Genomic DNA, 14,432 nt, shown 5'->3' on the forward strand with positions numbered 1-14,432 from the left:
ATGTTCTAGGTATTTGTAAACACTCTTAAAGCTCATGTGCTAGTTGTAGATGTGATCAAATTCCTTTGATATGTTATCATCACCTATTGTTTCAAGTTTTCTCCTAAGATAGCTTCCTACATTCTCCAACTATTATACTCTATCTAGAATAACAATAAATGTTACTAAAGGGTCTTCCTCTAAAGGTTGAATGGGGTTTATCTTCATTTTTGGTTTAACCTCATCCTCAACATTATGATTCAAACTCCTATCCATGATTATCACAAATTATGATTTCAAATGAACTCTCAAAATTTGATAAATACCTTAATTTCGCAAAGTGTAGGGTTTCTGATAATTTCACTTAAATGTTGCTTAGATTTCCTTGGATTCACAATCAATTTTCTCCTTAACTCATCAAACATTGAAATGGTACACAAGATCTTGTTTGCATCCTTTAAATCTCACCAAATTGATCTCTACATTAATTGTGCAAGTACATACTTTGTAAAAAGTTGTTTCTGATTACCAGTAGACTTGTTTTCTTTTGCACACAAACATATGATCTCCAAATCATATGATATCATAAATATAGCTTCAACTCACCATGAAGTACCTCATACTAACTATGCAAGTCTTAATTCACTATCTGCTACCTTTTTTGTCTTTCTCTTTGAATTCTTCTATATATTCTCTCAACCCATCTTTATGACTATTATAATTGTTGCTATTATTCCTTCTAAAAATTTTGTTGGTGTTCCTTCTAAAATTTGGGTTCCTATTGATGTTCCTCATATCCATTCTGAAAAATCTTGCTATATGACCAAAACTATTGTATAACTGAAATAGTGGTGCATTATTTATGAAACTACGTCAAAGCTGGTTAACACATGCTCTACAATTTGTAGAAATGTGTCCAAATTTGTTACATTTGTAACACACAATGTTTCTCCTTTCTCCTTTAGTTCCTTCGTTGGATCTCCTTCTTTCTCCAATAGGGTTAGTACCTCTAAACATTCTACTATTGTTATTATTGTTATCAAATTTAGGTTTCTTACAATCAATTTCTCTAAGACCAAAACCATGAGAATTATAAAAATAAAAATTAGTAACATGTTTGAATGGCTTACCTATGCATTCCCTTTTCATATGACCAAGTTCATTACATGCAAAGCATCTACCTTTAAATTCATACATTACTTTCTTGGGTGATTCATTCCACTCAAGTTGCTTAGGTTCATCACTTTGTTTATGTTGGCCAACTTGCTCAATCTCCTTAAGTAAATTATCAAATTTATTTCCCTCAAATTTATTTATTTCTTCTTTCTCTTGTGTAGGTTGGTGAATTTCTGGACTAAACTCTTTCTAGCTTTGGATTTCTTGGCTGAATTTTCTCCAATAAAATATCCAAGACTGGTCTTATCATAGGAAGGTCTTTGAAAATATAATTGCTCATCAATTTTCTCACTACTAGAATATAGATTCTCTAACTGTTGCTTAGTCTAAATCAACTCTCCTTTCACAATAGTGTTCTTCTTCTCAATTTCTACATATTCTAACTTGGTGTATTCAAGTTTGGATGTAACTTTTTAAAGATGGGATCTTAGATTTTCATTCTCAGATTTCATATTTGACTCAATTTTTCTATCATATTTCCTTAAGATTAACTCTAGTTCAATGATCTTCAATTCATGTTTGACATTTGCAAAGGGGATGAATAACTAGGGCCAAAGGCTCACCCAGCTATCCAAACCACCATGCAAGACTTAGCACAATGGAAGCAAACACAAGGAACAACAACCAAAGGAGGAAGAAGAGAGAATACTTTTATTGATTCTTCAAATATTCAACATACATGCCCAGCTATAAGGCCTTTTGGGTTATGAACAATTACAATACATTCATATACAAAGATTCAACAAAAAAATTGCACCTTCAATTCTGCTCCAAAATCCTCTTCTCCTAAAACTTTCCTAACTCTAAGCCTAAACACTATATTTATAATTTCCAAAATGGCTTACAAATCATTCTAGAACATTACATAAGAGGAAAGCCGACCCAACAATGGTCTGGACTCATCCCAAGAAAAGACCTTAACATAGATGTCATGAATGAAATAAATCTCGCAAGTCGGCCCGCAGAAATCATGTCCAATTACTGGCGCTTAGCATACACTGAATAACTTAGCACATGAAGGAACACTCAGCATACACTGAGTATCTCGACACATGAAGAAACACTCAACATACATTGAGTAACTCGGCACATGAAGAGTCACTCGGCATACACTGGGTAACTCGACACATGAAGGAATTGCTACAGTAACTTGGCACATGAAAGAAATTGGATTGCTAAGAACATGAAGAAAATTAGATTGCTAGGCACATGAAGAAAATTGGATTACTAGGCACATGATGGAACTGCTAGGCACATGAAGTAACTACAAAATGAACAAAATGAGTAGGATAACAAGGCAACACAAGATGCTTCTACATCAGACAATCAGGGTTGAAAGAAATGATTCTCCTGAATCATTGAGATGTCCCAACCTAAGCTGAATCCAACTCAAATTGATAAATCCATGAAGCATCTTCAATAGGTCTGTTCTTCCACTTCACCAAATATTCATAGTAATCGTCTCCTCTTGTGCTCTTGCCAACTCTCTGATCCAATATCTGTTCAACTTCTTCAATCTACTTCTTAGGATAATCATCTCATACAACAACCTCATCCTCTGACTCATGATACTTATACAAATCAGAAATATTGAATATAGGAGATATATCCATGTCATTAGGTAACTCAACTTCATAAGAATTACCACTGTCAAACTTCGTCAAGATCTTACAAGATCCAAATTTCTTCATCTTCAGCTTATTGTATGTTCCAACTGGGAATCTTCCTTTCTTTAGATGAACCATCACCTCATCACCAACTTGAAAATCATGGTGTCTTCTAGATTAATCAACATTCTCCTTATACTTCTGATTACTTTTTCCAACCTCAACTTCACTTCCCTATGTAAAGACTCCATAAAATCAGCAAATTCTTCTCCTATAGTGCTTTTCTTTTCTTCACCAGCAACATCTTTCAAAATTGATATACCTCTAGGATGCATTCCAATAAGAATCTCAAAGGGTGTCTTCCCTATACTCCTACTCATAGAATTATTATATGCAAATTCAGCTTGTGCCAATACCATCTCCCAATTACTCGGCTTATTCCCAACCAAACATCTTAGCAAATTTCCTAAGCTTCTATTCACCACCTTTGTCTGTCCATTTGTTTGTGGATGGAATGTAGAACTAAACTTCAATTTAGTACCCATCTTCTTCCACAAAGTCTTCCAAAAGTAACCAACAAACTTACTGTCTCTGTCAGAAATAATACTTCTTGGTAATCCATGCAATCTTACAATCTCTTTAAAGAAAAGTTCAGCAACATGCTCAGCATCTGATGTCTTCTTACATGGTATGAAATGAGCCATCTTAGAAAATTTGTCCACTACAAAAAATATTGAATCATACCCTTTCACTATCTTAGACAATCCAAGAACAAAATCCATACTAATGTCAGTCCAAGGTTTCTCAGGGATAGTAATAGGAGTATACAAACTAGTATTTTGACTCACCCCTTTTGCAACTTGACAAACTCCACAACTCTTTACAAATTTATGAACATCCTTATACATCTTTGGCCAATAATACTTCTCTTTCAGCAAACTCAATATCTTATCAATTCCAAAATGTCCAGCTAATCCACCACTATGCTTTTCCTTAATTAGATTCAACCTCATAAAAACTTCTAGGAATACACAATTGAATACCTTTGAACAACATACCTTCTTGAATGAAATATTCATCATACTTACTTATGTGGTATGTCAGATTTGGTGCTCTACACTCTCTCCACACCTTAGAAAAATCAGGATCAGCATCATATAACTCTTTCATCTCATCAAAACCAAGAACTTCAACCTTCATTTTAGTCAACAAAGAGCGTCTTCTACTTAATGCATCAGCAAATTTGTTAGTGACTCCACTCTTATGCTTAATGACAAATGTAAAACTCTACAAGTACTCAACCCACTTCATATGTCTCTGATTCAGTTTCTGTTGACTTCCCAAGTATTGTAAAGCTTTATGATCAGTATACAACACAAACTCCTTAGGCATAAAATAATGTCTCCACTTTAATGCTTGAACAATAGCATAAAACTCTTGATCATACATAGAGTATTTCCTTTTAGCATCATTCAACTTTTCACTAAAGAAAGCAATAGGCTTACCTTCTTGACTTAATACAGCTCTTATTGTGTTACCACTTGCATCACATTCAACTTGAAATACTTTGTTGAAATTAGGTAAAGCCAATACAGGTAATTCAGCAACCTTTTGTTTCAAAGTCTCAAAACTCTTATCAACTCCATGTATCCACTTGAATTTCCTTTTATCTCCCCTCATTGTCTCAGTCATAGCATTACAAACAGCACTGAAATTCTTTATAAACTTTCTGTAAAAACTAGCCAAACCATGAAATGATCTTACCTTACATTCTCAGGTGTAGTCCATTCCAAAATTGCTTTAACCTTCTCAAGATCCATCTTCAAACCATCAACTGAAATCACAAATCCTAGATACACAATCTCCTCTTGCATAAAAGAACACTTTTTCAGATTAATCAACAACTTTTCTTCTTTCAACCTCTGCAATACTTGTCTAATATGTTCAATATGTTCTTCCTTAGTCTTACTAAATATCAAAATATCATCCAAATAAACAATCACAAACTTATCCAAAAATCTTTTCAGAACTTCATTCATCAATTTCATGAAAGTACTAGGTGCATTAGTCAAACCAAAAGGCATAACCAACTATTCATACAAACCATCTTTTGTCTTGAAAGCAGTCTTCCATTCATCACCTTCTCTAATTCTAATCTGATGATAGACACTCTTCAAATCAATCTTGGTGAAATACTTTGCTCCACTCAAACAATCCATTATGTCATCCATCCTTGGCATAGGAAACTTATATTTCATTGTTATCTTGTTAATGGTTCTAGAATTTGTACACATTCTCCATTCTCCATTCTTTTAGGTGCTAATATAGTAGGTACAGCACATGGACTCAAACTTTCTCTGATCAAGCCTTTCTGCAACAACTCGTGCACTTGTCTGTTAAGTTCTTCATTCTCTATAGCTGTCAATCTATATGGTGCTTTGTTTGGCAAACTAGCTCTAGGAATCAGATCCATGCAATGACTTATACTTCTCACTGGGGGTAAACCATCAGGAATATCATCAGCAATAATGTCTTTATACTCATTCAACAATTCTGTAATTTCTACTAGTACTCGGATGTCACTATCTATTGTCACTCAGTCATTACTAGCTTCTGCTACTCATCCATTACCACCAACACTCGGTCCTCTAGAAACTATGGAAAAATAGACTTGATTCTTTTTTATTTCCTTTTCAATTTTTTCCCATTAACCATGCAAATTTTTACAGTAGTACAATTAACCTCATCTGGACGTTCAATCAAAGCCAGTAATGTTTGTTTCTTCCCATTTACCCAAATAGTATATTGATTCAATCTTCCATCATGTATAGCATATCTATCATATTGCCAAGGTCTACCCAACAAAATATGACAACAATCCATGTGCATAATATCACACAAAACTTCATCAAAGTAATGTCCAATTTTAAACTTCACAAGGCATTGCTCACTCACCAATATCTTATGCTCATCTTTGATCCATGAAACATGATAGGGTTTGGGATGTTTTAGCCTCTACAACTACAACTTTGTAACCAACTTCTTTGATGCCAGATTTGTAGAACTTCCATTGTCAATGATCACTTTGCAGCACTTTCTATCCATTTTACATCTTGTCTTGAAAAGACTTCTCCTTAAAACAGGTTCCTCATCACTTCCCTTATTACATAAGGTTCTTCTCACCATCAGATTTTCTCCAGCCTCAAGTCCACTTGGTGAACTCTCATCATCTTCTTCAATCACAACATTTTTGTTACCTTGTCTACTTTTAGAGGATCTACATTCAAAAGATCTATGCCCTTCTTTGCCACATCTAAAATAATTACCATGAAATCCACCTCTAGAATAAGAATTACCTCTTCCTCGGTAAGAACTAGTGCCTCCTCGGTAAGAATTACCACTTTTCCATTCGGTCTTGCCTTTGTCATCATTCTTCCATTTGGATTTTCCTTTATCCTGCACAAAACTTTCAAATCTGACACCTTCACCATAAGATCTACCTCTGCCTCTCTAGAATCTGCCACCTCTACCTCTTTTTCTTTGTTCATGCTTCTTTGTCAAGATCTCCTCAGCCTTCAAGGCATATTGGTATGCTTCTTCCACACTCTCCAACTTCATAAAAATTATTTCATCTTGTATTCCAAATCTCAATCCATTTATGTACCTTGCAATTTTCTCAACATCATCATCCACATGTCTAGATCTAATGTCCAGTCTATAGAATTCCTCAATATACTCTTTCACAGTCATGTCTTTTTGCTTCAAATTTTGCATCTTTCTCAAAAAGCTAACTTGGTAATCAATAGGAAGGAACTTGTTCTTTACCTTGTTCACCATCTTTCGTCAATTTCTAATCTTCTCCTTTCCTCTCCTTTGTCTATCAGTTTGCAAGTGCTCCCACCATAGTGATGCATGACCTCTCAGCCTAGTAACTGCAATCTTCACCTTTCTATTATCAAGAGTGTTTTCATACTCAAAGAAATTTTCCATATCAGAGATCCAATCCAACACAGCATTGGTGTCCAATTTTCCATCATAAGGAACAACTTCTACAGTAGGCTTTGAATTTTCCCTAGACAACACTCGCAACAATCTTTCCTCATCTTGATCTTCTTTAGGTTCTAGATTATGGTTTGGTGTTGCTACTTCATCATCACTTACATCATCAAGATGTTCTCCTCTCCCTTGGGTTGTCTCCATAGTATCTAATCTAGTTGCAATTTGTCTCAACTGATCCAATATAGCATCATCATAATTTCTTCTACCACAAACCATCTTTACAAATAAGGTTCCTACAAGATTGTAACCCTCTACAAGTTATAGGTCAAATTTGTAGATTTGCCACCCTACAAAAAAATTTGAATCATGGTTCTACACAATCCAATCTCCACAAGGATGAACCTAGCTCTGATACCAACTGATGCAGGTAAAGGGGATGAACAACTAGGGCCAAAGGCTCACCCAGCTATCCAAACCACCCTGCAAGAGTTAGCACAATGGAAGCAAACAAAAGGAACAACAACCAAAGGAGGAATAAGAGAGAATACTTTTATTGATTCTTCAAGTATTCAACATACATGCCCAGTTGTAAGGCCTTCTAGGTTACGGCCAATTACAATACATTCATATACAAAGATTCAACAGCAAATTTGCACCTTCAGTTCTGCTCCAAAATCCTCTTCTCCTAAAACTTTCCTAACTCTAAGCCTAAACACTATATTCATACTTTCCAAAATGGCTTACAGATCATTATAGAACATTACATAAGAGGAAGGCCGACCCAACAACAGTTTGGACTCATCCCAAGAAAAGATCTTAACATAGATGTCGCGAACGAAATAAATCCTGCAAGTCGGCCCACAGAAATCACGTCCAATTACTGGCACTTAGCATACACTAGATAACTCAACACATGAAGGAACACTCAGCATACATTTAGTAACTCAGTATACACTGAGTAACTTGGCACATGAAGAGTCACTTAGCATACACTGGATAACTCGGCAGATGAAGGAATTGCTACAGTAACTCGGCATGTGAAGGAATTGCTACAGTAACTCAGCACATGAAGGAAACTAGATTTCTAGGCACATAAAGAAAATTGGATTGCTAGGCACATGAAGAAAATTGGATTGCTAGGCACATGAAGGAACTACAAAATGAACAAAATGAGCAGGATAACAAGGCATCCCAAGATGCTCCTGCATCAATGTTTTACCTGATCTCATTTTCTTTCTTTAATCGTGAAACTTCATCATTATCCTTAATTTGATATTTAGATTCCTTTATGGGTTTGAGATGATCAATCTTGTCTTTTAGCTTACCAATATAGTCTTTTGCATCTTCATATCTTTCTTTTAGGTTATCTCTTTCTTCAGTAAAGATGTCGATCTGCTCAAGAGTTTCTTCTAGGTTCTTATGTAAGTGTTTGATATCCATAGAAATCTTACTCAAGTTGTTAAGCCTCTTCTAAGTAACTATGCTCTAATACCAATTATTAGAAATGGGGGATACTTGGGGAGGGGGGTGACTTGAAGTATTCTACAAACTTTAGCCCAAAACTTGGTATTATTAATTGTCTTATAACTTGCACATGAAAGAAAACTAATTATATTGAACAATAAAAATAACCATACAATAAGAGAACTCATCACACCATATTGTTTTAACTAGGGAAACCTTGAACAAGGGAAAACCCCAGTGGGGATGGTACCCACAAAATAATTCACTTTAATAAAAAGTATCTGGTTAAAAATATTGACCCTATTAGGAGTTTGTTAAATGCATATTGTGTCTCAGTCCTTGTTAGAGGACTTAGGCCTTGTTGAAAGCCTCAACCCTATTAGGATTTGTTATATACAAATACAAAATGTATGCAAGAAGAGCCCAGTGCCCAAACATGCAATATACAATGTTATTCCTTGATACAAAAATATACAAAAACCTCTTGGTTGTTGTTGATATCTTCAATATTTAATATAACTTTTAATACTCTTCATAAAACACACAATCCTCTGATCATACATCAGAATTTCCATATCATATAGTTCGCACATAGTACACACACTGCACACTTAACTGTGTATTTACAAACTTTCCTTTATACCTTGGAAATTCTCAAAATATCATCTAGTTGGCCTTCCAGCTTTCACATACTTAACAAAATATATTATTAAAACTTAGTGTCTTAGGGTTAACATCTAGGATGTCATCCCTAATTAATTAATTATTTATTTTATAAACTAATAATTCCTTAATCTATAATTATCCATTTCATGTCATGATATGTTATGTCAGTATATTGTCGCAACTGGTAAAACTATTATATCTTCTTTTGTAATGACCATACTAACTTGTGCACTTAAATACATCATCCTGACACTCTATCGTGTTCATACCTAATTTCACACATGCCAACAATTCCTCTGTCAATTTTGCATATCAAAATTGTATCTACTATGCCACATAAACTAACTAATACTAAGATAATTTTCTAAGTATGAATGTCATAACTTGATCTTCAAGGTTTGTCTTCTTCATACCAAAGATATGTTACCATAAATGACAACATTCAATATCTAGCTTAACCAAATTGCCAATAGTTTATTACTTGTGTTTATTCTTGATACTTCAGGACATCTCCATTGGGGATTTATCCATCCTTGGATGTGTCATGTGGTATCAAAGTCGGGTTGTGTTCTTTGTAGATGTTGACTAATTCCTGATCATTTTGTAAACCCTAGTAATTTGGTTGTATGGTAGAAGATATTAGATCTAACATATAACTTGGAGAGGGTAGCGATCTTATAGATCACTAATTGAATTGGTTATAGGATTGCAAACTTGTGTTTGACTTATAACTTATAGAGGATTATACAGATGGTTCATGGAAGGAGTGCAAAACCTGCTATCATGGTTTATTTGAGTGGAGTGACATATTTTACCAAGATTGATTTGAATAGTGGCCATCATCATATCATAATTACAAAAGGTGCTAAATGAAAGACTAATTTCAAGATAATTGAAGGTTTATATGAGTAGTTTGTTATGCCTTTTCATTTTACTAATGCACCCAGTACTTAAATATAAGGTTGATGAATGAAATTTTGAAGAACTTTTTGAGTAATTTTGTGATTGTCTATCTGGACAATATTTTGATATTCAGTAAGAGTAAGGAAGATTGTATTGAATCTACTGCAGGTGTTTTGGAGATTGAAAGAGGAATTTTTTTTTATTAACCTTAAGAAGTGTTCCTTCATAAAGAGGAGAAGAGAAATGTTGAAGCAAAGGGTTATATAGGTTTCATGAAAACTCTGCACAATAAAGTAAATTATAGCTTGACTCATAGAAATAAGAAGTATAAGGATATAGTTGATAGAACTAGGAGACATAAGGATTTTTCATTGGGTCAAGAGGTTATGATTCATTTGAAAAAAATATTTCATGTTGGAGCATAAAAAAAGATAAAGATGAAGAAGCTTGGATTTTGTAGGATCATGAAGAAATTTGACAGCGGTAATGCTTGTGAAGTTAAATTACCTGATGATATGAATATTTCCCCAATATTCAATATTTCTAATTTATATAAGTATCATGAGCCTAATGATTATTCAGTTACAAAGAAATATTATCCTAGAAGAAGATGGATGAGATTAAGAGGATTTTAGATAGCAGAATTGGAAAGAGTATCAAGGGAAGGAATTATTGAGTATTTGGTTCATAGGAAGAATAGACCAATGGAGAATAGCTCTTGGATTTCTTAATTTGAGTTAGATCATTTTGGTTTCACTCAGGCCATGCAGAGATTCTAATGTGGACATTAGTTTTCTAATAACCTTAGGTGTCTGATGTAAAAGCATCTTTAGTTCTTGGTAATCTTGCTTCATTCTATTTTATAATTTATTCTTTTGTTCCTATTTTCTATTTTGGTTGCTTGAGTGTGTTGTTCTTTGATTGTGCAATTCATCATGTGTGATTCTCACATATTAAAGAGGACCTGCCTTGGATCATTTTCCTGTGATTGTGCATCTTACAATTTCATATTCATCGAGTTCCAATTCATTCATCCTTAGGTAGTGTGTTCTTCATTGGCACCTAGAGATATGTGTGGAATTTCATTGTGTAATGGTTTTTTTCTTATGCATGATGGTTCTTAGCTCTTCTTAGTGATTATTGGATCATGTGTGGGCTTATATCTTGGATTGTGCATCCCTTTATGCTTATTTTCTTGATTATTGATATCATCTTTGGGTTCTATCCTATTCGTTGTAACATGCTTCCTAATTATTGAAAAGTGTGATTCTTCTAAGATGACATGCATGTCATAATGGATATATATGTAATATTCATGAGGTGTCCTTCATATTGAACATAATAGGAAGATCTTGAGGTTAAGTTCTTTTGTATTTTGTGGTCGCACATTTTCTCAAGTATGTAATTAAATGTTGCAATCAAGTAGGTATGTTTCCCAACATATTTGTAGAAAAATTAACATTGGATATGCATGTAGTCAAACTCTATTGTTTCTCTCATTCTTTTTGTTGTTTGTTCTATGTGTTTACTCATGTTGCTTGGTTGGACATCTCCACTGGGGATTTCCCCATCCTTGGTTGCATCATTTTATTACATTGCAAACTTGGCCATAATGACCATAATGACTCATCTAACCTATTTACATCATTTTACATGACATTCCATAGGTCTTTATGATGATTATAGGGTGCTCATGCACCATGCCTCAAAGTATGCTTCTTTGGTCTTTGATATAATGTGATGTTGTTATCTATGCTAGACCCTCTCTCTTCCATCTCAATCAAAAATATAAATTCACAAATCTTAACATTTTAAAACAAAAATAAGTTTTATTTGAAACTATTAAATCTCAAACACATTAAATTATATCTAAATATAATCTATCTTTATACAAAGTCAATATTAAATTGAGATTAAAAATCAGGTCTTATAAAAAATGAAGAATAAATTAAATTGAATTTTTAATAAAATTAAAAATTAATATTTAAATGATAACAATGAATAAATAATCAATATATTAATTACAACATAGACAACTTATATATATTTATATAAAATTAATCTAAACTAGAATATCAAAATAATAATCTATAGATAAAATTGATCATAAATTAAAATAATACATTAAATTATATAACTAATAAGTTTAATATCCAAATAAAAAATATAGATCATTTTCTATCCATATATCTGATCTATTGAATCTTAATAATATCATAATTTGACACTATAACGTCCATCCTAGTTAATAAATTCTACAATTGTAAGAACTTGATTGTTGTCTCGTCATCTATTGAATGAGAAGATAGAACTCCCAAGTCCCGCGAAATTCATTATGCTATGATGCAGAAGAGAGAAAATAAAGTTCAATTAAACTTAAGAACGGTCTAGATTCATTTGTTAATCTCCATCACACACAACTCATTTACCTATTTTTGACAGTAATACATAAGTTCCACTGAAAACTTAGAATGAATTCAGATATATATTATAATTTGCTACACTGTAAAACACATTCTAGTTATTGTATCAATAAACTATACAAACATAAGAACCTGACTGTAGTCTGATTGTAGTCTCGTTATTTATGCATTGAGAAGATACATGAGTTCTACGGAAGAAGTACTGTAAAATATATCCTACGTTACTGTATCAATATATTATACAAACATAAGAGCCAGATTGTAGTCTCATACTCAATTCATTGAAAAGATAAACATTGTTTCTATGAGCGCCCGCTTAGTCCATGGCGTGTATACATTAAAGGACTGAAGCCATATCTGCCATGTTTACTGACATGTCTAAGCCACAAAAGTCTTACCTTTCTTAGAAACCCATTTCTTGACGTCTCGGATTCATCACATGGACGGAGTCTTTTCATCGAAGAAATGCAGCTGGTGAGCTGCTTGAAACGATCAACATGGCAGGGGATTCTGAGAGGACCAGTTTGACAGAACCCATATGCTTCTTCTGCTGCCTCCAACAGCTCTATGAACTCTGGATGGCACAGATATTCCACTGGAACACAAAATCTTTCCTCCTCTTCTCCCACATAAACTGCCAAGCATCCCTTGGGAGCATACTCCACTTTCTTCCCACCGCCATATTCAAATCCCTTGCTCTTCTTCTCCTGCCAGCCCATTGAAAACTGAAACAACACTGATTTATACCAAAAAGATATGATTTTTTTTTGGTTGAAGGGGACTGTTTTTTTTAATGGAGGGTTCAAATCTGCGGGCACAAGGCCTGCGAGCTACCAATCAGCGAAGGCCACCACTTGAAGTTTTAAGAATCCGAGATATAGGCCCACACGTGCTGAAACCTCTTAAACTTAGAGTCAAAAAGAGGCTTGGAAAGCAGAAACAACACTGATTTATACCAAAAAGATTTGATTTTTTTCCTAAGTGGGCTTTGCAATTGGAAAAAACTGACTACCACAAAGATTTGATCTTTGTTTCATTCGATTCTCAAGTCTCAAACAACACCGAGTACTAAAAAGATATGATCTTTGTTTATTTGATTGAAACAACACCGACCGCCACTAAAAGACTAGATTTTGATCTATCTTCATCTTTCTGAACAAGAACTGAGCTTTATTCGGGAAATCTGACCCAATTCTACACGTTTTGTTAATACCCAAATATTGAAGATGGGAAATTGCAGTGACAGCATTGAAGATGGGAAATTTGAGGGCGTTGCAAAAGGCATGAAATGAGTAAAGCGGGACGCGACAACAAATGTAGAGTGTTTTATGACTGAATGGCCTCGTGCTGATCGATGATTTTGCATGTCCTATGGAAGAGAGGAAGTAATATTGTTGCATGTGATTGAGAATAAAAAACTATGGGAGTTGTGAATTGGAGGAGAATAATGGTGCGAAGATTGATGGTATAATTTATGTCTGCGCTTGCTTGTCGAATATCAGGCATGAAAATGGTGGCATGAGTAGTTTGTGGATAACGTAACGGCTTTGCATAAAGCAACGTGAAATGTGTGGTATCACTACCTGCTCCATATTGGGATCAGATGTCGACACGCTACCATTTGCACTTCTCCAATGGCCTGCATCATGAAATCCAATGTCACCTTTAAGAAATATTTTTCTTAAAGTTTTAAAAAAGTGGTTTGTTTAAGAAATATTTTTCTTAAAGTTTTAAAAAAGTGGTTTGTTATTTTTAATATAATTTTACAAAGGTAATGGGTCTTTAGTCTATATAAGTGAAATTGAATAGTTATGAATGAGCCTATTTAAAATAAGTATTAATCAAATGGGTCTTTACTATATAAGTGAAATTAAATAGTTCTTAGTGAGGCTCCCAAAATAAGTATAATCAGAATTTTGAAAAAGATTGTTCACTTTTGTAGTAACTCAGATATATCACAATTGTTAACTTTAGTATTGGTCTGCAATCTGACTTCTACCTATGTCAATGGTGGAACCTTCCTTTGAACACCCGGACCCCCCTGGTCTAAAAATTTGTCTAGACCTCTAGCTTGTCATTTCCAATGGGGCCCCTCCAACTACTGGAGACACCTTTGATGATGGTGCAGTTGACTTTGGGATCGGACTTAGGGTTGTCGGATGACCTAGCATTTATGCATAGAGCTGGGCCCAAAGAATGCTTGGAGAAGACTAGG

The 14,432-nt window shown here is 34.1% G+C and overlaps 1 protein-coding gene across 1 annotated transcript; it reads right to left on the reverse strand.

Moving 5' to 3' along the window:
• Positions 1 to 12,343: 12,343 nt before the first annotated feature.
• Positions 12,344 to 13,661, reverse strand: LOC149534518 (auxin-induced protein 15A-like). The gene has a single exon (XM_089805256.1). The coding sequence runs from the start codon at positions 12,934 to 12,936 to the stop codon at positions 12,520 to 12,522; it is 417 nt and encodes a 138-aa protein (XP_089661382.1). The 5' UTR covers positions 12,937 to 13,661; the 3' UTR covers positions 12,344 to 12,519.
• Positions 13,662 to 14,432: the final 771 nt, after the last annotated feature.

Source organism: Cupressus sempervirens, chromosome 10, assembly GCF_028749045.1.
Source record: "Cupressus sempervirens isolate cs-2001-9-10 chromosome 10, ASM2874904v1, whole genome shotgun sequence".
NCBI classification, from domain to species: domain Eukaryota; kingdom Viridiplantae; phylum Streptophyta; class Pinopsida; order Cupressales; family Cupressaceae; genus Cupressus; species Cupressus sempervirens.